Source organism: Montipora capricornis, chromosome 8 (assembly GCF_036669925.1).
Source record: "Montipora capricornis isolate CH-2021 chromosome 8, ASM3666992v2, whole genome shotgun sequence".
Taxonomy (NCBI): Eukaryota; Metazoa; Cnidaria; class Anthozoa; order Scleractinia; family Acroporidae; genus Montipora; species Montipora capricornis.
The window spans coordinates 3,366,349-3,391,789 of record NC_090890.1 but is presented as its reverse complement, the minus strand read 5'-3'; the positions used below and the strand labels follow the sequence as shown (position 1 = coordinate 3,391,789).

General features: G+C 37.9%; 1 protein-coding gene across 6 annotated transcripts; it reads right to left on the bottom strand.

Moving 5' to 3' along the window:
- Positions 1-29: 29 nt before the first annotated feature.
- Positions 30-25,441, bottom strand: LOC138060117 (uncharacterized). 6 transcript variants are annotated; one of them, XM_068905828.1, is made up of 5 exons: positions 16,637-16,848; positions 14,013-14,133; positions 4,075-4,270; positions 2,925-3,103; positions 30-1,322 (listed from the first exon to the last, which is right to left on the bottom strand). In XM_068905828.1, the coding sequence occupies exons 2-5, from the start codon at positions 14,040-14,042 to the stop codon at positions 867-869; spliced, it is 861 nt and encodes a 286-aa protein (XP_068761929.1). In that variant the 5' UTR covers positions 14,043-14,133; positions 16,637-16,848; the 3' UTR covers positions 30-866. The 6 variants fall into 6 exon arrangements, with proteins under 6 accessions (XP_068761929.1, XP_068761926.1, XP_068761931.1 ...); XM_068905825.1 differs by lacking the exons at positions 14,013-14,133; positions 16,637-16,848 and adding an exon at positions 21,702-25,441; XM_068905830.1 differs by lacking the exons at positions 14,013-14,133; positions 16,637-16,848 and adding an exon at positions 17,995-18,329.

The window sequence follows — 25,441 nt, the reverse complement described above, 5'->3', positions numbered from 1 at the left end:
CGCAATTCTGTTATAGACTTACATTGAAATTTGTCAAATTTTGTATCTTTATTGAGTCAAAGTTAATATGGATATTCAATATATTACACTGTTACTAGGCTTTTTGTGGAATTTCACCGATGTTATTAATTTGTTAATATGATCTAACATTTGTTTAATTAGATTAAGATAAAGTAAATTTCTTCAATTATAAGAAATAATCACAGTTAAAGATATCTTAATCAGTTTTCGTTAAGATAGGACGTTTCGTTATCGATATGAAGGAGTCACTGAATTTTTATCGACAGTTATCTTTACAGCCAAGGAAATATCTCTTCAAAGTTATTCTCGCAATTGCAACTGTATTCGTAGTCTTATAGTGTCTTTTTAGTATTGACATTTACAAGAATACCTGACCGTAAACAGGCGGTGCTTTGAGCAACGAATTAGATTTTTCTCGCAACTGAGCCGGATAGTTTCAGGGTCGTGTTTCAGTATCGAGTCACACTCTCGATGCGCGCCAAAGAAGAAGATTTCCATTTGCGCGTCCGTTTGCGTTTGTCGCAACTACTCAGGTTGTCAGGATAAGTCAACATTTGCCTAGCCATTCTGTCACAAATCAAAGCACCGTGACAGTTTGTACAAGTTCTTGATGATGTTCTTTGAACTGTCTTGGTTTTACAGCATCGGGGTTAGTCATTAGTACTCGAAAGTTCTCATGCAACCTGTTCAGTTCCCGACGGACGGCATGCACATAGTAAATGTTATTTACAATTGTAACCTACATCTAATAATTACAACCTAGCGATGAAATAAAAGGATCACTCAGGACTGATGTAAAATCTTCATTATGACGGCACCCACTAAAAATGTGGTTTTCGTGCCCTCTACATCGCAGAATTCTGCGAAGTCATTAAAACTTCGTGTTCCTTAGCTCTCTGTCGAAGTGCTGCAATACTCGAGGTTCTTATTTTCTCAAAATAGTCCAAATTGCTTGAGCTTTGGTCTTCATTGTAGCCTTCGTGGCCACATCCCCTAAACCGTCCAGTGCACTGCTCTGGAACTTCCTCTTTGACCCGTAGCATTATTCCTTTGCGTTCTTGCTCAGATATGTCTTCATCTCGTGCGGCAACACGACTCTCGAAACGTAGGCTGCTGATCTCTTCACTCTTAATCTCAGTGTGGCCGCTAGTTTCCTCTTCTGCTCCGGTTTTCACCTCTACTGTTTTCTCTCTCCCAGTCACGTTTGTTTCGTCGTTATTTTCCGAATCTTTCTCCCCATCCTCTCCATCTTTGGCTTTTTCACGCTTTCGCCATTTCGCGCGTCGGTTCTGGAACCAAACCTGGAACGTACACATACAGTCAATCAACTTTAACTGCAACATGTGGTTTTGCTTTTTAAGAAAACTTTATTTGAGAGGTAGTTCTTTTAAAAAGCGGCACTTGGAGATCATCTCTACCGACCGACTCTACCTTTTTTGTGTATTTAAATTCGTTATTTGGTTGGAGATTTTAGCCATTTTTTGCCAAACTAAAAAAAGGCCTTGTCTAAGTCCTTCTTAACCAGTTTTCTTTCGCTTTCTTGGAGTCAAAAAATAATTGGTTACAGTCTATTCCTTGTTTGGGAGCAAATACACATATGCATTGACATGCGACAAAATTTGTCGGCCTGTTTTAACATTTTGTTGTTTAAATCCATCCAGAAAAAAAACTGATTTCACAAGCTGAGAATTTGAAACACCTTGTCAGTCTGGGTGGTTCTGGAATAATTTTATGAAGAGAGGAACACATTGTGGGTGAGAGAGTAACATTTGGTATTTTGTATCGGTTCATTTGATTAGAAATTTTCAATTAAAAGGGAAATAGGAAAAATGAATTAAACTCGCTTGGTAGGCTTTGAAGTTGAAAACAGCAAGAGCCAACACAATGCTGAAAGCATGGATTAGGTGTTTGCCTCAAACAATAAACGTTGATTACAGGCAAGAATGGACTTCTCTCAAAAGAAAAATCATTACCTTTTTTTCTAAAGGTGTTGATCGTGTCACATCCAATTGAACAGTGACAACTGTTGTAATCTCAACCGCGCGCGCGGACAGTTTCGAGTTTTTCGAACTTTTAAAATAATTATACGATGATGTTACATGCTTCGAGATTTTTCGTTGTCAATGATCAGATATAAAAAAAATTCCTGTTGCATTCTGAATTTCCCATTGGAGCATTTCAGCCAATTGTGAATTTTAAATTCACCCAACTTCAGCTAATCGCACTGAACTATCTTAAATGTCTTCTGACGTGTGTGTATATTTCCAAATGGAAGATTCTGCATTGCTTTTTATTGTAGGCTATGGCTTCATGTTCAAGTTTCATACTAAAATTCACACTTCTTGTATTCTGAGAAAAAACACAATGTCAGACTGAGTAGCCACAAGCAAAGTCCACATTTTTCAAGGGCCCTCAATGCTGAAATAGAGACCGAATCCTAGGCGATTAATTCACAGCTTATTATTGTATACTGGTCACTACCAAATTACTGTTTCCTCTTAACTGATACTTCGTGTACATTTATTCTAGCATTACATGCGTTTGGCACAAAGAAAATGCGCTAAAATGAGCATTTTCGGCTATGTTGAACAGTCCAGCCGAAAGGGTGAAGAAAGAAACCCACACTCACGGTAAATTGTATCTTTAGCACACGTCAACATCATGTAGAGTCCGCTTTTTTAAGGCTAAAACCGATGTGAAACATCGCGCTTTTTTTTCTTTTTGGTGAAAATTTCCCGCTTTCTGTCTTATTTGAACATGTTTAAGAATAATTTTCTGCAGTCATTTGAGATAGCAAGTGTTGTAATTCACACAATTAAGGCCATTTGAGTGTAGTAAGAACTTCTTACCATTAACAATACCTCCTACTGACTTCCTTCAACGGCAAAGAAAAGGTACTTTACCTGAACTCTAGCTTCCGTCAAGTCAAGTCGGAGAGCAAGAGCTTCGCGCATAAACACATCGGGGTAATGAGTGGTTTCGAATGCCCTCTCTAGCTGTTCCAGCTGCCATGGACTAAAATTTGTCCGAACTCGCATTCTTCGAGGTTTATGAGGTCTCAAATGATCCAAAAACCTCTGGCCTATTGGAAAATAAGAGTTTGCTTTAATAATGGTTTTATTTCTTAAAAAAGTACCCGTCAGTTTTGATATCCGACGATAAGGTTGTTAGATAGATCAAGGAGAGAGGGTGTTCTGTAATCTTTCATCAGTTTTTTTTTTCAACGAAATAACAAACAAGATGATATCAGATAATTCACTGGTAACAAAAAATATGAGCTCTTTTTTCTTTATCCAAAGGCTGCAACTGCATGCATGAGAAATATCTTGACTTATCAATTGCTTCCACTCTTTCTTTTTTTTGTTTGTTGTTGTTGTTGTTGTGTTTTTTTTTTTTTTTGCAGGAAAATGACATAGGAGAAGAAAGTTAGCTTTATCATACTGAAAAATACATTCTATCGTCAAAAGAAATGAGAGACAGTGATTATTTAAGACTAAATTAACACCCGAAATTCTCCTTGTCATGGAAACTCCTATTCAATGGACGTCATAATATGGATATTCTATCCATTCGTTCTCGAAATCCGCTCGGAAAAATAGTTTAGGGCGGTGGAAAAAGTAAGGAAAATCATGAACTCGGCTTCTTTCTTGTGGCATTTAAATCTTGTTTCTTTTCTGATACTGAATTTTTTATTATACTACCTGAGGAATATTTCTGCTGAATTTTCGTTACCATGAAGCGACAACGACCGGAAAGAAAATCTCTGCGATGATAACCGCAAATCTATCTTATCGAGTGAAAAAAGTCTGAAGAAAAAGTAACAGTAATTGTTAACGCTATTTTTTGAGTCTTTATAAATACGTTATCAGCCCTAAAAATGTCAAAAGAAATTATTTCATGAGATTTCCACCGTAAGAACTAATTGCTTAATGATACAGTTAACTTCCATTAACGGATGACTTTGATAGCAAAATACCCTGATGGAGACTATAAAGACAGTTTAACTGAAGCAAACGAGATCATCGTGCAATTAAAGTGTTTTAATGCTCTTACCTTGAAATGCAGCGAGTTGAATTTGAGGATCCACGTAGGAAGTTGTGTGGTAAACGCAGGGAACTTCGTATGGACGGCCAGTGAACGAATGATAGGGAAGATAGCTTGGCACACTGCAGCAAGAGTCGGGGAAAGGCAAGCCGCTGTTGCTTGAAATAGACTGCCCACGCTGAGACACCATCGCGTACAGCGGCGACTGAAAATATGTGTGGTGCCCTTGAAAGTTAGTTTCCATTATTTATAAAATGACAAGCTAGCGAGAATGACAAAGGCTAAAACGGACGACAAGAGAGTTGCTGGCCTTAAGAGGAACGTGGTCAAATGGCCGAGTCCAAATGTAAAACTGGGGTGATATTTAAAGGATGCCTATTATTTTTGGCTAATGGAATTATACAATGAATTCTGAAGTGTATTCTTTGCTCATTTTGAAGTTTGCAAATCAAATAACTATTCAATCAACTGGTTATAATATAATACAAAGGCCTTTACGAATGGCTACATTTTGCTCTCTGGCTCGCGATTGGTCGGCTTTGATGACGCGTCACCGAAGTTTCAATCGCACGTTAAAGCCACCGGATTGGGAAATCCGTTTGCGTAATTAACAATGCGAACATTTAATTACCCTTAGTACGCAACGTTGAAATGGCCAAAGAGCTGAATTTTCGCAAGATTTCCACCCGTGAGGCTAGGTTAACGCTAACACGTTAGCACGAGAAAACTGTCATAGGTTCAATGCGGACTCGAATCGCTTGCCTTTTTAGGATAAATACTTGATGTTGCTATTTGAACTTTGGGAGGTCTTAAAATTTCACCTGCCCCGAGTGTGCACAGCTGGTATCAAGCTCAGAGCTAATAGGATCACAGGCGATAGTTTAATGAATTATTCCCCGTGTAATAAGGAGGCGGTAAATTAGTGGCCCAAAAAGATCGTGGGAATGTTCAGTCCACACTATGGACGAATAGGATATTTTTCATCGCCTAAGCAAACCTAACGTAGCTAAATCGCACGCGTTTGGAGAGGACGCCCTGAAAAAGAACAAAGATGAATAAAATAACGCAAATTGGAGTATACTAAATGGACATTTTGCGCTCGATATCGGCTTGTTGTCTAAATTGTCATTCTGAGTCAAGTACGTTTGCCTTGTCCAAAGGAGGGAAGAACAACACGAGTAATGATTAATTAATTTACAGGCTTTCATTGGAGTAACTAACTGCGTCGAGGAATAATCATAATAAATTTATTTCTGGGTGATGATCACGTACTCCTGCGCTTCAAAACGGAGCAAATCAAAGTAGATGCCGAGTGATTAGAACTTTAATATTTGGAAAATACTTAACACTCCCCGTTGCGTCAAAGTATCGCTTTGTCAGCGTTTCTGTCCAGCGTTCATTGAGACCTTATTGTACTCAGCGAGCGTAAATTTAAGGCCGCTCTTTTTGGATTCGGTATACCCAGTGCCTTGATTTTAATTAAACTACCCAGAAAAACATCTTCAGGAACTGTCATGTAGACGACATTTTTTTTATGTTTTGGCACTCTTTAATCTAAGCCTGCTGGTTTATTGTAATCCTTATCGCAGACGAAAACCAAAGAATATTCGAGTTACGGCACTCAGTGAACAATGTTTAAAGTGATAGCAGGCTCTTACACAACGTAAGAACATTTCTCTGTTTGGATCTGAATATTTTGAAAAACGTTCGATTTGAGTTAAAATATATGAATTGATTACTGATTTCTTCGACTGATTAACAACATTGTAAGACGTGAGATGGAAATAAATGCCCATTTTGTGAAAACGTATGTGGATCGGCGCTCTCATTTCGTGAAAAAACCCATATAGTACCCACGTCGGAAGACAAAGAAATGAAGTTAAAAACACAAGTCACATAAGGATCGAATTTAACCGGTCTATTCAAACAAAACTATATCCCTTGAAACGAGCTTTTGAATAATTAAAATATTTTCTTGAGGAAAATTAAAGCAAAAATTAATTGTTGAGACACGTTCGTGTCAGCTGAACAATCTGATATTAGAGTGATAGGTAATTCTAAAGCCATTGTCTCAGATCTGGGATCACGTGATCGCAAGGGTAAAACTTTTTTTGCATAGCCATCAAATTATTGGAAAGGACATTTTTGCAAAAATATGTTGGTGGTAACGAGGATAGAAATTTATGAAAAAAAAAGACAACGACATCTGTGCAATGACTACTTTTATTGGTCTCTTGTCGGTAGTAGAAGACGTAGATGTTATTTTCTTCTACTTTCTTTGGTTTCACCATTCCAGCTTGAGTAAACAAATACATGTCCTCTAATTAAGATTAAATTTCTTGGTTTGCATCGTTAACAGAAATCTCATATCCCCAGTCTCAGTCTTTGTCTGTTTGGGCAAAACAAGGCCAGAAACATCTGCCTTCACTGCAAATCGGATACCAAAGTTCTCGATCGTCAGGTCAAGTTACTGCTTTTGCACAAAACTACATCACAGAAACGTAATGGCTGAAAGAAAACTGTTTTCTTCGTTTTATCTAAGCCATTATTATGACTTAACACCAGTAGGCAGTAAGTTTTAGCAGGTTTAATGCTTTTTGGAAAGCGCGGAGTACCGACCTACAGAGACCAAATGAGGTACCCTTTCATAGTTTTATTCACTTTGATTCGTTTACTCACTTCAAGTGAAAACGTCAACTTTTTGTCCTTAACACAAAAGAAAACCAAAGCCCTTGCCGCGGCAAAGCCAATCCTGACAATATTTTGCCATTATTTTCACAGTTTATTTTGCAATTATTGGGTTTTGTTACTGATCAGCTTGTAAAAAACCGCGTGGAAGTTCTAGACCAAACAATGTTTTCCTGATTTAAAAAATGCGACGATCCCTGATGAATTCCCAAATACGTTTTGTCGCCTCAGTGTCTGAATCACGAACATTTTTGCTCATTTCCAAGGAACAATTACTACTTTAGTTTCAAAAAGGTTGTCAGACAAACTGTTTTCCATTACGAATGATTCAATACGAAGTTGCGCTCCAAGACAACCAAATCGGTATCTCGAAACAAAGACGTAGGACCTAATATTTCACAAAAACTTATGTTCTCGTATTTTGTTTTGCCATCGCAATTGAAAGACATCTCGTGTTACCACCTTCACACGCAAAACCACGACTTCCTCGTAGTGTAGTTTCCTTCATGATTACAGATGGATCATGAACACGACAGCTACAATAGCTCACCTACTCCGAAGCAACAAATCCTTTGCTCCGTTATTTCGATGTATCTCTTCTTTTCTTAATTATACTTTCTTCTTCATAACTATCTTTTTACAACTGCTTAGTGGTGCCAAGCATCTCTTAGTTACAGAATAAAAGCGTTGTTTAATGATCTTAATTACAAATCTTCGCAGCCCGCTATCATTTGTAATTTTGGGGTAAATAAAAGGCAATAAGCTGCAGCAGCAGGTATAAAAACAACCTTTTAATCTCTTATAGTGTTTTTTAAGTCCAAACAATTGAATTTTGAATTTTTGTGATTTGCATTGGGTCTCTCTTGCAAACCATAGTTCTTTCTGATGGAACATTCTATATGCTCGCTTCTTTCCTTCTTTACACCAGTTTCATCATGGAAATAGAGCAAGGCAAACAGACCTCGAAAACAAAGTTTAATTGTCCGTGTGCTCTTTGACTAAACACTGATCCACGTGTTTGTTTTTTTTTTCCAATGGGCCATTTGAACGCATCTAGGGCCTGTTTCTGCGAAAATACCACAAACTTCTTGTGTCTTAAAACCATATGTTATATTTTTGAAAGGCAGAATTTTTTAGCTAGGCAAACTTGTTGCTAGACTTCATTCTTAGAACTGTCTATGGTACTGTAGCATTAGAAATGGGCTCAAAACGTATTGGGATTTTGTTAAGCAGAACTTAAAGTGAAAAGGCGTAACACAATGTTGAAAATCACTTCGTATCTATTTTATTTCCAACCCCTTTATCCGTTCTAATGGGGTCGAGATGCGCTTATTCATTTTGCTGCCGTTCGTTCAATAAGCTCAGTAGTGCTTTGACCATGAGATTGAAACAAGGACGTAAACTGTCCAGCACTAAAAGCTAAATAAGACGAGATACATGCTGCCCAGAAATTGTTTCTTTTTGCAATCGCAATTTTTATCAGTTAACCAGTTGTTATATAAATCATTATGAGTTTAATTGCGAGCAAGAATAATTCGAATTTTACCTACTATTGTCATTGCGTGTTTTGTGGATGAGTTACCTTCCCCGCACAACAAGAAAGTTTGGCGGTCATTCTTGAGAGCCTGTTTAAAGGAACTTAAACAGAGATTTGATTCGCCAACTGAACGCCCGACATTCGGAAGTTCGAGGTTTCGGCTGACGCAGTTTTAAAACGAACCAGCATCAGAAAATTGTACATGAAGTGTACAAGTTGACTGGGGTCTGTATCATCGATGTATCTACAGTACGTATAGTAGATTTTTGTGCGATGACTTTAAAACTCAGTTAATTTCGATTGTCCTGAAAGGGCTCATAAAACAGCTTTTAGATAAAAACAAAGAAAAACTGCTTTTTTAATTGCATGTAGTTTAAAATAGTTTGTCCCTCTGTTTTGACGTGTCATGTATTTAAGCCATGTGTTAAAATAGCCCTTTTATGGTTTCATGATACGTTTATTTCTTAACACCTGCTTTTGTCAGAATGCACTGGAAGTCAAAAGTCTCAACGAAATATTTTAAGCTCTATTCTACGGTGGAGCCACGATAATAAAAAAGCCGATTAGCAGCAAAATTGTTAGAAAGATGATGTGCGATGCGGAAAATTTGTTGGGCGCTTGGTTGAACCCGGCCTGCGAAATTTACCGATGACGTAAATGAAGGAAAATAACCTGGTTGTTAAAGAATATTCAGAGAAACAATGAAAGGCTTGTTATGTTTGCATGTCGAGATGTACCCACAAATGCGAATGTTTTAGTATCAGAGACGGCCTTGCATTGTGTTTTACTTGTGGTACATTGTGGTTGATAGATTCTGCTTGCAAGCAACTTTGAAAAGTTCGATTAATCGTCACCAGCGTGAACAATTAGTTTAACAGTGGATTATGCTGCTCTGGGTGCAAATTTTTCACATGGTCTTCTTCTCCTAGGCTGCAAAGCAACACCAAGACACGTGCAAAAACGATTTCTATCCCATTTTCTGATCGGGTCGATATTGACAACAAGCATTTTTTAACGGATTCGATTTTGATTTTTTTTTTTTTTAAGTTAAAGAAAGTTAACTAAGAAAGCTTCAATTTTTGTTCATCTTGGTCACGTTTTCAACACTACAAAAAACAATTTTCACTGCATGGCATATACCTGTTCTTTTTTTCTCTATTTGTCATTTTTTTCTACAGGTTCGTTTTATTTTAAAGCATTAACTTGCAATATTGTTTTTACCTTTACAATGTGTAGACATTTCCCACGGGAAGCTCAGTGAGTACTGTGGTCGCCATGTTGACTGTTGAGAATATTTGCTGGTGGCTCATTCGCCGGTATCCATTAGTAGCCTCACGTATCGTTTTTCTGTTTGATTTCTGCATGGGTTTTGTTGTACTTAATTATTTCTTAAATCTCGTAAGGTGAATGGGAACTTTCAAAACTTTACAACTAAACCTCCTATGAAGACAATTATTAAAAGTCTCTAAAATTAAAAGTCTCTAAAAAAATCAATGACACTACATTTATGACTCTACCTAAATTATTAAACGGTCAATATCCAGGCATGTCTTTGCTTAGAGCGTGAGCGGGCGAAATTCATGCAATATGGTTAGTTCCAACAGCGTGTGGAATTTTCGATCTTGTCAGCGAACCCTCGCGAACCCTTAGCAAAGTCTGCCCCTGCGTAACTATCACATTTGTTGCTCAGATTTGAAACATCATATACAGCTGTAAAAGATTTTTAAAAAAGAGTTTAGGTCTATATTGTGTCTTGTATTTTCTAAATCATTTTGTTCAATCAGATGTTTTCACGCTGGGTGTTCGGTATTATCACCATTTATGGAAAAACTGTGGCCTGCGGCTTCCGTTTCTGCGCTTCAAACACATTGTGAGATTTCTTCCGAGACAAATCTGTATAACTAGAAACACGCCCTCTCTTTTGTTATAAGAACCTTTTTTATGAATGTGTTCGGGCAGAATTAGCCATAGAATGACATCAGGCTCTGCGTTATACGTTAGATCGTTAGATCGAAAATCGACCTAAATGTGTTCAACAGTGGGAGTGCGCGGCAATTGTCAAAGTAGTTCAAATAGCCGTATTCGTCAGCGTCGTACAATGAAAAAGAGTACGGTGCCCCCCCCCCCCCCCCCTCCCCTTTTTTATTACATTTTTATCATCTTCTTGACATGTTACAACCGTGTGAGAAGTTTCAGCGGAAATATATACAAGTTCTTTTTCTAGGGAATCACCTTAAACTCCCTGCCATACGATATACGACGGCGACGTCGACCAAAACCTCACTTCAAAATAGAACTTTGCACTCTCGAAAGTCTTTCGTTATTATTGCATCTCGTTCGCTTCGAACAATATGGGTGAAGCATTCTAATAATGGTAGTAGTAGTAGCAGTAGCAGGAGCAGTAGCAGTAGCAGTAGTAGTAGTAGGAGAAGTAGTAGTAGCAACAGCAGCAGCAGCAGCAGCAGTAGTAGTAGTAGTAGTAGTAGTAGTAGTAGTAGTAGTAGTAGTAGTAGTAGTAGTAGTAGTAGTAGTAGTAGTAGTAGTAGTGGTAGTGGTAGTGGTAGTGGTAGTGGTAGTGGTAGTGGTAGTGGTAGTGGTAGTGGTAGTGGTGGTGGTGGTGGTGCTGGTGCTAGTGCTAGTGCTAGTGCTAGTGCTAGTAGAGCTTTATTAACGTCGTCGTTTTCTAAACTTCCTTGTGAAACACAGACACGCAGTTGGTCAATTTACCATATCAAACCCGTTGACAATCCTTACTTTATTAGTAATAATAATCATAATAAGTAATACTAATAGCACTGAGTGGAGTACAATTCAGGGATGATCGTGCGAGTGATTTCAAGGACACATGCAAAGCCGATTTGAAATTACGAGGACGATTACCACTTAATTGTACTACACGAAGTCGTATTACTAATTAATCGTAACTATAACAAAATGCGAGAAAATCAGAACAAAATTCGAGGATAAAAAGTCTTTGAATACCTTTTTCTGTGAAAAGGTTAAAATTATATTCAATCTGGTTTGGTTTTGCCAACAGTAGGGAAACAGCAAGAAAGACCCCATCCAAGTGCATGTGATTGACGTGCGAATGATGGTGTAGGTGTCGAATTACAGGTATCCAAATTGGAGTTGTTCAAATTGGATACCTGTAATTGAACACCCACGTGATCGCGCGCCAATTACGCGACAAATAGGCGCGCACAGAACCAATCACGTTCGAGAATTTTGTAATAGTTACGAGTATGATGATAATATAACTATAATAATAGTAACAATAATTAACTATTAGTGGTGGATATTTGCCGAGCCGCGGAGCAGAATCGTGAAACAATGTCTTAAGTGTAGTATATATACTAAAACAGTGAGATAATATAGCACAAAAAGATGATTGTAACTCATTTATTCCTGCAACGATTACAATTTTTACCACAATTGCTGGTAATCTCGCAATCTGATTGGCTAATTTGCCGTTGTCATTAAGAGTCTGCCAGCGTCAATTTGTCACGCAATGTAATAGCCAATCAGGAACGCTCGTTTTGGGAAATAAACCAATCATATTGCGAGAAAGTTATAGACAACGCTTGCTCTTTCTTTGTGTCATGGTTTTGTTCACGCTCTGGAAATAAAAACGTTCTTTGCCGTTGAATATTGTGGTAAAAAACAAATCGAAAGTGGTTCAGAGTTGTCTGTACTCTTATCGACAACGATATTCGTCATCAAATGTTGTGGACTCACGAGGCGCAGCGCAATCAAACTTCGTGTGATGTCACAGCCGTCTTTCCATACTCTCATCTAAACACAGCTATTGACCAATGAGAGTGCGCGTACTATCCTAATTATTTTATAAATACTAATAATCAATCTCTTCGTCATCATCTATAGTAATATAATTATAGAAGTTACAATATTGTATGTAATACTTATTTATATTGTTTCGTTAGCTGGCTTCGAGATTTGCGGTCGTTATCAACGGTTTACGGGCTGACAACGTAAATTACTTTGAAGCCTACAATAATTAACAGAAAAGTACAAGTGTTAAAATAACTATTAAGACTAAGAAAAAGGAAAACAACATCTGAAGACAATGGCAGAATAAAACTATCTAAACTGAACTACGGTTATCAGATTTTCCACCATTTTCATTGGCTCGCCGGACACAGGCTATCAGTTCATATACCTGATGTACCTAATATGGTCAAGGAACGCGTCACCAACAAAGCGAGCTAAAAACGTTTTTGCAGCTCTGAGAAAAAATGGCCGATAAGAGACATTCTAGACCGGAATTGACCGAGGCACAAATCGCTGCTTTAATCGACAATACATCGAAGAGTTTTTCTGACTGCACCAAGCTAAATTCGAATTCAGAAAGAAAATCCGGTGGTGATACCGTTCAGGTTATAAGTAATGCGTGATTGATGTTTTTTGACCATGTTTCAGCTGTAGTGTTTTTAATTTTTTTTAATGTTTTTGATTTAATATTTTCCGCGCTTTTCCGCTTGTTTTGTGGATTTTGTAATTAATTTGTTTTCGGCAGGTTAAACAAATGCAATAAAAAACAACGATAACAACAAGAATTTCTATCTTTGAAAGTTGCCACAGAACAACTTGCGGCCTTTTTCGTTCTTGTTGAGTGCCTTTCAAATACAATTTTGAGCATTAGTTTTGTGTTGAACATGCTTGTTGTGCTTCGTTTTCGTTGCCGCCAGCTCTAGTTGGCTTCCCTGCTTGCTAAAAAGAAAAATTTGGCTGGTCCTCCCTGGGTTCTTCCATTTACTTCTTTTACTGCCAACTACTAGGGAACTAGCAAAACTCAGCGAAAACGCTGGATCTAAAATGAAGCTGCACACGTCATGTTATATACGCACGGCCGTGCGTTTATTTAACAAATAGATCCCATGTTGCCGTTCGTCTGTTCAGTAATATATCACAGATGACGTCAAAATGTTGTAAGAACATCAGTTATATCTGTTGTATTTAACAATTATTCCATGAGCGCGCGTTGGATATGAGATGGTAAATTGCCAACGAGACGCGTAGCGCCGAGTTGGCTATAACCAGTCTCCTATCCAACAAGCGCGAATTAAATAATTGTTTTATTAAATTCCTTAAACTTCAAAAAGTTGGAAGTAAGAATTACGAGCAAAGGAAGCGAGAAAATCCGAGAAAAAACGAAAAAAAACTTGATGAAGATGCGGTCCGGCAGACGTAGGCTCATCACAAAAACATTTCTTGCCTATGCGTACCTCTAAACGTCGGAATTGATCCAAACTTGAGAATCTAACAAATTATATTATACAATATATAATATCATTACATATATCTATGGTTGTTAGATATTTAAGCATTATCCTGCGAAATCGCGCGGAATATCGACGAGGCCGTAGGCTGAGTTGGCTAAAATCAGGCGATATTTTAATTTAATTTAATTGTCAGGTGATATTCCAATTATACGTGCGTTCGTGAGCTGTGGTTTAATTTATAAGCATATCTTTTTCCTTACAACTGAAGTAGTTGCACCACGATTTTAAGGTGATCTTATTTCACCAGATGTTTTGTCCAGTTGCCATATCAGCCACCGGCTAATTAACATAGCGTGCGTGCTGGCACAATCTAAATTCGATAGATCGTTTTCACTGTCACGCAGCAAGAAAATAAAATCGAAACCGTTCCATGAAATAAGCCAAAAACTTGGGATGTTGTAGGAGACAAATTCGTAAATCACCTCACTGATTCTCAGGTCTGTGCGGTACATCGTTTCTGAATTATTTGTCGAAGCGTTTCACGCAACTTTATACTGAGAGTTTTGTATGGAGTCGCCATGTTGGCGTCATGGAACTGGAAACCTGAAAAAGAGATTCATTATTCAACACATTGTGACAATGTCCAAATATGGTCATAGCGCGCTCAATGTTCGTCTTGCGTACTCATCAACAGATATCCTGCGATATACGTAATTTTATTTGTCGCGATGAAAAATGGTAGTTTTTCCAGCTTTTTTTTTCAATAAACGTAGAGAATTGTGCTTTGTCATCAATGTGTTGAATAATAAAACGATTATCTTGCGGAATATCGCCTGATTTTAGCCAACTCGGCCGTGCATATATAACATGACGTGTGCAGCTTTATTTTAGATCCAAAGTTTTCGTCGATTTTTGCTAGTTCCCTTGTAGTTGACAGTGAAAGAAGCAAATGGAAGAACCCAGGGATTGACTTTTTAGCAGGCAGGGAAGCCAACTAGAGTTGGGGGTAACGAAAACTTAACGGTATCACCGGATTTTCTTTCTGAATTTAGCTTAGTGCAGTGAGAAAAACTGCAAGTTTCTGGAGTCCGCACTGTGCATGGCAATATGAACCCGGCATCATTCTCAATCCAAATCCTTTGTTTACTTGGGCATTTTGACTTCAGGTTGGTTGTCTACATTTTCATCGAGTGCTTTGACTTTCTTTGCGAATGTTTTCTTTAACTGAAGAAGCGAATCCTTCGTTTGCAACATTTTAGTAAAACCAGATGAATCATTCTCGCTCAACTTACTTGTGGCGTGATTTTAACCAGCCAATAGGACCGTTTGTTTTCCCTCACCGGGCGTTGTGAGAACTTTGTAGTCAATTTCAAATGAAACATGTTTTATCGTCCAAGTTGTTGCGCCTATGTTATAAAAAAATTGGTTCATGCTTTTAGCTGTGTATATATCGAGTTATGGATGCACTTGGGAGTTTGCTAAGCATTCGAGAAGCTGGAATCGCACTCGGCTGTCATTCCTATGCTTCTATCGTGCTTAGCAACCTCCCGCGTGCATCCATAACTCGATATACACACGCTAAGCATGAGCCAATTCTTAAATAATGAATTAAATGTAATTTTGAAGTGCGGTTTATTTGCGAAAGGGAGGAGCGATCCTTCCCTTTGGTCCATGACCCACACTTCAATTAAACATTTCTGATTTCATTCATCGAGTCCTTTCAAAGGACCACATGAGTCCAACAAATTGACCTGCTCCCAACTGCGTGACTTCATCGTTGAGGTCCCCGTCCACACTAATGCGTTTTCGAAAACATCCGTTTTCGAAAGCACGTTAGTGTGGAAGGAGTCTCAGTTGGTAGAGCATTGAAACCGACATCGCAGAGGTCATGGATTCGTATCCCGTTAAAGCCACCTGGACTATAACTTCCACCTGGTTCAGGTGTCGATAAAAAGCGACAATTGCTTATTAAATTGTCCAGATAAGTGTGATGAGCAGTTCTCTCCTTAGAGACCACGATAATAGAAATAATGCTAATAATAATAATCAGCTTCATCATCTGTGTTTGTACTATACTACAAGATATGCCGTTAAATAACACAGATGATAACTGAGACTTAAGGAACCAATCGGGGAAGGGTTGCTGTAGCCTGGAGGCTCGACTCAGTGTTAGCGCTAACCAGCTTTAAATTCCACGAAAACATAGAGAACCAATGGTTTCTTCTACTGGACGTCGAGCAGCTCGGGTCCAGAATGCTAGAAACGCAATATCACAGGTTTTCTGAGATAACAAAATTTTATCTATTCTAATAATTCTTCACTGGGACCTTCATCTCCCCCGCTCAAGAATAATCTATAATTTCCGTTCAAAATATCTCATACATTTAAGACCAAAAGTACTATTATTAGTGTGTTGGTAAAAGCCTAAGATTCAGTCGCTTTACGATCTTCTCGTTCCAGTTAAAAGAAAGCTCGACAACAAATTTTCATTTTTATACAAGGCAAGTCCCATTAATTAAGGTCGTTTTGCGGCTGACGGCAAATCAACTAAATAGACTTGGATCGACTAATGAACTGGGCGGGAGTATGTGGATTTGTTAACGCAAAATACTGTAGCTAAACCGGTCACACTCTATCCCATAAGCGTCGAAAGTTGTAAAGAGGAAAAAATAAAATTACATGGAGAAAAGACCACATAATCCAATTACCTTGCATTATTTTATAATTTCTCCTGATCTTTGCTAACCTTATTATTTATTGCTGAAAGAAACACGAGGAATGTTTCGTTCTTTTGGAAAATTCAATTAAAGGCGAAGTGCAGAGATAAATCTATTTGGCCCAGCCTTAACGAAACCATAGATTGTTCCTTGAAAAGAGCTTTACGTTTCACCAGAGTGAAAAACATCTCAGCAAGAAGAACTTTTAGGGCAAGCGTTTTTTCTGCGATGAAGAGTTTAATGAAAATTGGCAAATTCATTTGGCAAAAGGCAGAATGTAAAAACTTAAAACTGATTTCACATCAGGAACGCGCATATAATTCGGTAACTGGACTGTTAATATGAAATTGTTTCTTGTGGCTATTAGTTAATTAAAAACTGAGCTTTACCTGATAGAGATTTCTCCTGTTATGGTCGAGGAAATGGTCCATGGTCACAAACAATATCAAAATAGTAGCAAGGAATTATTATCTGGGCTCCTTGCTAAATGTCGTATGAGGTTCATTCAATGATCATCTGCATAATATAGCGTCATGTTTGATCATCTGTTCCGAAGACGAACCTTTCAAAGTTGAACAAACGAGAGCTTTATGCCGGCGCCCTTTTCAGCTCTCAATTCGGATTTATTCAAGTAACATGTTACCTTAACAAAACAATATCAAGTCTTAATGACATCAATTCGAATAGTACAACCGCGAAAACACTTGAGCGTTTGGCTTGATCGAAATTTTAAAATTGCAACTATCTTTTGAACCTCGATATATTCATGTTCATATGCACGAATTTTGAAATTGGCGAAAAAACATGAAATTGTTTTGCTAATTAACAAAGGGAATTGTAATAAGCTGGAAATGCAGCTGAAAATATTGCTGGCTGCTGTTTATTTGTTTACTAATTGACTTTAAGTCTATTTTAAGTGGAGAACAAACTCAATAAATGCATGTGTAAATACTAATAACTCGTGATCATGCGAATGGATTTTATGTCAGCCTGGGTAAACATTCGATGATCTGGAAAATTAATTTGGTCGCGAGTGGAGAAGATGTCTTTTTACAACACATTAAATCGCTAGAAAAAGTATCATTGTTTCCGTTGAGCAAAAAAATTTAAAAAAGCAACTTTCCAAACAAAACTATTTTTATTTTCTTACAGACTTCCACGACAATGACTTTGTGCCATGACAGATTCCAATTACATCGTCATAAAAAGGCTATAAACCAAGAAAGGGAAGGAAGACAAGAAGTAAAATAAAATGATTGATTTTCCCGTGGAATAATTTACCAATATTTACCTGGCCTGATCACACAAAAGCAATCAGACTTCATTTTGAATTTGATGGATTTTAACCCTTCGTTCAAATAAAATCAACCAATACAATTTTCTCCGTTATTATTATTATACATCATTGGCATGTCCACAGACTTGTTTAAGTTTTAAATGTTTGAAATTTGGTAATTTTTAAATCATTGCAAACTTGTCATAAATTTTGCATGAACATCAAAAAATCTAAGTAAATGGTTGGTCGGTCATTGACTAGTGGCAACCGAGCTATTTAAAAACACTCTCAGATATTATACAGAAGCTGCATTTAACTTTTACTTCGAAAGTATGTCAGTAAAGCCAAAATTAAATTCTCAAACTCACCAACGTACGCCGCCTCATAACACATATACTCTGCTAGTGTGAAGCAAAAAAGAAAAGCAATTTCTTGATGATACGCACAATACGTTGCAAAATTATACTGTACCTTTAGTGTTCCTTTTCGGCCAAAAAAAGGCCGAAGAATTCGGTAATTAAGAACATTTTTAGAGCCCGTCCTTGCGGTGGTTTCAAAATATGAACTCGTTTTCTAGTTAATGGCGGTCTACTGAGAAGACTTCTAGTTCAATGGTTCCTAGCTTAGAATTTGTTATACTTTGCACAATTCTTAGCATTAGCGTTGTCGTAAACAACAAAAACTCACTAAAAGAAATCCTTAAAGAGGACCAATATCGGACTATAGATTCAAACACTTGCAGTGCACACAACAACAAATACTCGCGCAAGCGTAGAAACCTTGTAACAACTCTATACAGTTTCCTCTCACATGATGAGAGCATTCATTGACCAGCTCCCAGGCCATCCAACGATTCCTTCCCTACTTAAAGCGCTGTGTCATGCACGCATGAAATTGAGTGGAACATCAGAAAGTGTGCAAAAAAAAAAAGGTGTAAAACAACCATGATAAGAAAAATACAGCAATGCGCGGATGCACAAAAAAGGCACTTTTGATTGATAGGGATTCGACGAAAAAAATCGCCTTTTTACAAGTTTTGCGATAATTCGCCCGGATAAAGGTCGTTTTTGCTCAGTCAGAATAATTTTTGTGATGAAACGATAATTTTATCTCAAATGAATTCAATATCACCCGCATTTTCGAGTTCCAAACTCGTAATAAAGTAAGTACTCTCTCGAAACTGGAGACAACTTTTTGCACTAGATTTGTTGCAGCTATTTGGCGCTGAATTTGACGAAGTCTCGTTCACGATAGCGTGCTAACCTCTGCTTATTTCAAACCCCTTTATTCACAGAAAATCAGCAAAGACTACCTTTGTACGCAGTAACATGATCGCTCATCGATTTGAATAGCACGCGAGACAGAGTGTTATCTGAAACAGAACTTCTGTGGTCCTTGCTTAATGATTACCTATCGCGTTCTTTCTTCAGTTAAGGATAATAAGGTGGTAGTCGTGATGATATCAGGAGAGCTTCTAGTCACAGGAGCTAAATGATACGGAGGCCCACATCTGCTATGACAACTCTCTTTTCTGTACATGACAAATATATTTTCTATCCATTTCTATCCATGCCCAAACTATTTCTTTCCGTGACAAATTTCTTTTCTGGCGTGATAACACTCTATTCTATCCATGACAAAAATCTTTTCTATTTGTCATGGATAAAAAAAATGTCATGCAGGGCAGATGTGGGCCACCGTAAAATGAGGAGCCTTATTAATACACTTTTTTTTTGGTGACGAATTTGTCATTCACTGTAATTAACAGATACTGTTAATTAATATATGGAAGACTACATTGCGGAAGAGTTTTATTTTGCAAGCCTCGACCGAAAGGAGGATACATATCGCTTCAGAATTTAACTTAAATAGTGGGCCGCTAACTGCGGGCAAGTAAATAGTAAGTACAGAACACTTAACTTCAAAAATAAAGCAAACATAAGCAAAGTAAAATCAAATAATTCATCTTCTTGAACATAACAGCGTGAAGAGTACTTATCCTAAAACGTCTGAAACGCGTAGAAATAAAAAATAGGTTATAAAAAATAAAACGAAGAAGAAGAAGAAGCCATATACAACGACGCTGTCGTGTTTACCGAGACTCAAATCTGAAACGGTTTCTGGCAAATAGATACATTCAAGTGATGGGTACTTATCCTAAAACGTCTGAAACGCGTAGAAATAAAAAATAGGTTATAGAAAATAAAACGAAGAAGAAGAAGAAGCCAGATACAACGACGCTGTCGTGTTTACCGAGACTCAAATCTGAAAAGGTTTCTGGCAAATAGATACATTCAAGTGATACAGATAGGTACTTTATCGACTAAGAACATTGCAGCACATATAAAATAACAATGAAAATATTAAAAGATTTTTCACTAGAATAAAAAAGCGCTGGAAATGTTTATGACTTGTACGCCAAGCTCATAATAAATATTAATCGCTGGAGAAAAGGAGACCGTCACTTTCGGCCACCGTGGTAAAAAGTCATACAGAATTCGGTTGAAGTTAGTTCACCTGTTGACCAGGGCATTAAGAAAAACTACAGAGAAGGCCGAATAATATTCGCAGTTCAAAGACTCTTGACAGTTACATAGACGGGTGAAATTTTAACTGTATCATGCATGTAGAAAGATAAAGCAAAGATGCCACTTCACTCAGAGATGAGTATAGGGCGTTCTCTCAATAAGAAACATGTGCGTGTTATTTAGCAGCTCTCGTGAAGTACAATGTGATTAGCTTGCTACCCAAAGGGAAACAGTAGACAAAACAACTGAAGCAATGAATATCTCTTAGAAATAAAATAAGTTACTCGTATACAAAAACAGAGCTTGTTAAGATGGCTCCTTCATGACATCAATTATAGATATCAGATATGGTGTAAAATTTAAGTAAGGTGATTACCGAAATTCACTATTGCCTCCTCTTTGTCTACGTGACTCAGAGTGCAAAAGCAACTTCAATTTGAGTCTTTCAGAAGAAACTTTCCTTTGTTGAACTGAGAGAATTACAATTAATATTAAACATAGTGAAATTTTTACATGTCTTCTTAGATTTCTGTGCTTAACAGCTGAGCTTATACTACCAGGTTGGTTCCACTTAAAATGTGGCCATACAAGGAATCACTTGTGCTTTAGCTCTACTCAACCATCCACGCCCCTTTAGGTAGCTCCTAAATATTAATTGATGTTTGAGCTTTTTAAATATAGCCGTCACATATTACATTAAAAGGTGGTCAGTTGAATTAAATGAAAAATGTCCAAGCAGAGACAAAAAGCAAAGCGAGTAGCGTGGAGTGAAGAAAAAAATTAACCATAGGCCTGTCAGGCTAAACTTTGGTGAAAAGTCGAACGTCCTTTTCATTCGCAGGATGATCACTATGGCGTTCAAACTGTTCAATGTCATTTCGGCAAACTTGTTTATTGTAGCTGTCATATTTTAAGCTCTAGAATGCTATTTCAAACGGAAAGAAAAGTTACTTAAGCCTGTAAAAATGGAGTAGCATGACTGTTTAAATTAAATAGAACCATTTGCCTGGTATGTACACAAGCAAATGCAGAGGAAACGATGTTTGACTTCGTCTTGACAGAAAGGATAACGGCTTCGACCACGCAGTGGGTTAAAATATTCTTGTTGTCTTGCAATAACCTTAAAACACGAGTTGCACCAAAAGGAAATATGTTCGCAATGAGAAAATCGCATCTTGGGATCCCAAAGGTTCTAAGAGCTTTCGAGAAACCTACAGAACAGCCTTGCATGCTGCTAATGATGGCTTGAATGTCAGTGTAGACGTAAATCGTTTAGTGAATTTTTTCGTCAAGTTTCTACGATTTATATTTTTTTGTGATTACATTATAGAGCGCATTACTTTCTCGTGTAATGTTGAGGAAACTGAAACTGGGTCACGCTTTCTAATTCTGGCTTTCAAAACTGGCAGGAATTGCCTTAGATAGTCCAGAAATCTACCACGATTTGCAAATAGATCAACTGCTTTCCACCCGCCGGTTGAGGCTTTTAGTTTAAGCTACGTTATGCTTTGTTCGACTTTTCTTCTTTCAGATTACTAAATATGTCAACAAGATCATTAAAAGTTATGCCGGTGCACTTTCACTTTAAAAAGGATACTTCACTCGGACGAAATGGATCGGAGTGAATTTTTTTCTGGGTAATTCTCTTACTTTGAACGAATAGTAGTCTCTCACAAGAAAGAGAGAAATGCATGACATCACTTCTGATCACTTGCACTCCTAAGTCATTGGAATTTTTGCTCTTTCAGAGTAAGATTTCTACGCTACTGTTTTCATAGAGCTGGAACTGTATGTTCGATCTTTTTCCTCGTTTAATCTTTTCCTTCGAAGCGTAGAAATTATACATGAAGAAGTCTTCGTCCTTAATTAACCCGACTCTTCTATTTACAAGTGGAATAACTTGAAAGGAGCAATTGAAATCGCTTGGTGTATTTATTTTTATAGCTATTAACACGAACTCAATTCTCAGTTAATGCAGTAAAATCGCCGATATTTGACTAAGTCTTGCAGTGAAAGTGGTTGTTTAGACAACGAGAAACGTGAATAAAAGTTTTGATAGTACTTGTTTACATTGAAGCTCCTCAGTGGAGACAAAGGAAAAACAAGAGACAAACCACTTGATAGTTTTACAATGTTCTTTAATTAAGATTTTAAATATTTGAAAAAAACTCTATGGTTTTTTTGTAGCAAAAACATAGGCTTTTACGGGAAGGAAATGTATAATACAGAACTGATAAATTATGTTGTTTCAGCTGAGTTTATAAATGCATATCATCAGTTTTATACACCAACGATGCATGCGTGGCACTTCGGTAAAAAACCAAAGTTTATCTCTGATTATGGTGGTTGCAAATGTGAGCGTGACACGGAAAACTGAAAAAAACTCTCCCAGAGTCTTACAAACCCGGCTACAAGGTCTGAACAAAATGTCACAATAGGGTCGCCTCTACAATTGCCTTTTATTCATTATTGCATTTCCTTGGAAAATGAACTTTCTAACTGCGAAAAACACAAAGACGTTCTTCTTTTCAGAGGATACTTTCTAAACTTCTTTTGGATTTCTCTTATAGAAAACGTTTCACTTTCACACCCAAGAAATAGCATGCAAAGCAACGTTTCCCCAACTCGAAACCTCAACATCCCCCCCCCCCCCCCCGTCCTTTCCGGGCAAAGCCCGTGCATTTGAACTTTTGAAGATTGGATCTTTCAAATTCCTGCCCCCTCGGGCCAACGTGGTGTTCAAATGCCCTACCCTATCGTCGGATTTGCCTGTCATACCCTACTAAAGAACAATCGTCGTCGGCTCCTGCCGTCTTTATTAAAGACCTTTTGAAGACCTTCTTTGTAAACCAATTGCTCACAAATGCTACATCTCTTCCTTTAAACTCTTCCATCTCGTCCAAACACGTGTTTTATAGATGTTAGCGAAGGCAAAGGTCAAATTCCCCACTCCCCGGGCTCAGAAGATAGTCAAATGCCCGGGGTTTGCCCGGGGGGGATGTTGAAGTTTCGATTGATCGGCGCATAACTTCCTCTAATCAGAGTACTCAAGAGGTATTTTTGAATTACGAGTGAAATTTCAAATGAAACGCATAGCTGAATGATGTGTTTTAAATTGAAGTAGTCCTTGATGCGTGAGCCACTTGCAGGGAGCAGGAATGATGCAGATCAATGTCGCCTAGCCTGCGTAGCAAGCGTTCCCGTTCGACAGAAGAGCTTCGAAACGATTTTCCGCAAACTGGCCGCGCGAAAGGTGGGCTCAGTCTCTTGCCCCAACTTTCGCGCGGCCAGTTTGCGGAAAATCGTTTCGAAGCTCTTCTGTCGAACAGGAACGCTGCTACGCAGGCAAATGTGGCCTGGGTTCCATTCCCAGACTCGCCCACGTCATATGTGGGGTGAGCTTGTTGGTTCTCTACTCTACTTCGAGAGGTTGTTCTCTGGGTATTCCAGTTTTCCCCTCTCCTCAAAAAGCAAACTACGATTTGATATGAGTTGATTTCTTTGAAGTGTACCCGTTTAGAGGTCATTCAGTATTAAAGTTCATCATTGCAGAAAAAGCTTCCTATCTTACAGCGAAGCCATCATTCGCTAAACCAAGTGTTGGCGCGAAGTTATGCGTAAAAGACACCTAGCCAGCAGGGCTCCATCCATTCTCAGGGTCTTTAAGTAACTTAGGAGTAAATGATGGTTTCTATTCGCATAGGCAAAATGGCTCGCTGCTTTCCTCAGCGGAAAGGGACAAAAAAACATAGGCTCTGCCTAAGAAAACTTAAAATTTCGGAGGAACAAAAAAAAAAACGCATAATGCTTACAAAGAGTGGGAATCGTAGTTCCAGTTGTATGCTTTAAGCCTTAGGCGAAGACTTTTCTCGCTTTTTGTCAGATTCGAGGAGTTTCTGAAATTATTTATGCACAAAGGCACTACGCAGTTTCCTTTATTTGACATTTTCCAACATGGCCGTTCAAATGCAACTCCAAGCAACCTCTGGCTTTGGATACCAGGCTGTCTCTCTCTTTTCCAGAGTGGCCTATTGGTGTCGGCAAATATGACTTAAATAGGCAGCAAATATATGGCATTTTGGCTTAACTCAGCTACAAAGCGACAGAGGCAGGCAGACAGGCCGGAAGGGTGCAACGACTGAAAAATATTAAGAAGAAAAACATATCATCATGTCGCTTCGCAAATTTTTCGTCAATTTGCCATACCAAAATGCGTCAGATTTGTCCGCCAAAGTCCACCAAATTCCCTACAATTTTGTTTGTGCCACAACAAATGTGGCGATGGGAATGGGTTTGGTCTCCGGACTTAATGACTTAATTTAATATGTGTAAACCAAGAAGCAACTAATTTTCAAATATTCAATACATTCAGCAAACGCATGACGAACAGATTTAAGCTAAAACGACCGTAAACGAAAATGAACGTCTGATGATTCTGTAACACGAAAATAATAGCAATGTAAATAATAACAGTCAATTGTTTGCTAAACCTTTGCTTTAGAATTCCACTTTCAAATGCTTCCTGGGACATTCTTTTAGATAATTGCTCTTGTCATAAATGAGCACACAGCATATATTTTAAATTGACTCAATGCGACTTTATTCGTCGAAAACAGCGCGTTTTTAAAAAATGAAGAAAAATCAATCTATTTTATTTAAAGACTGGACTATTGTGATTAGCCGACACGAACAAGTGCTTGCTTTGTGAACAATCGTTGTTACTGCTGATAATTTTTCGTGGCGGTTTTCATAATAAAAGATGCATGGGTGAGGCGTTGTTTCAAAACGGATCAATTTTCTGTCAAAATATTTGAGGGCAACTGTGTTAAGTCCTTTTAAGGGAACTCAATTGAAGTCCAAACCAAACAGGACTTTCATATCGAAATACATTTTTGGAAGATTCAAAAAAAAAAAAAACGCTGAGATCAATTCTGGGTTATCAAAATTATCATAGAAAAGAATTAAAACAAAAAAAACATAGCAAAACAACTCGTGGGTTTATCTTTAAATACGTCTTGAAAATATCTTAAATTAGGCACGTATCGATTACGACTTTTAAAACAGTAAGCAAGGACTTTGTCACCGTTGAGATAGTTTCTATTTGAAAATGAAAGTACGCTCTGCAATTTTGAAGTTTGCAGCGGACGGACTGACTAAAAAAACGTGAAAAGATGCCCTGTCCTGGCAATGTGTTATCATCTATCTGCATTTAACAGCCCCTAACGAGACAGTTATTGACAACAAAGTCACGAAATCGGACAATTTATCACTTTAAGTTATCATGTGTCAGGGAAATACCGTCTGTCGTGATAGATAGAAACAAGAATTTGCCATTTTTCATGTGATACCAAAAGTAACAGCTTCGATCGTTTTGGGTCGTGTCGTACATC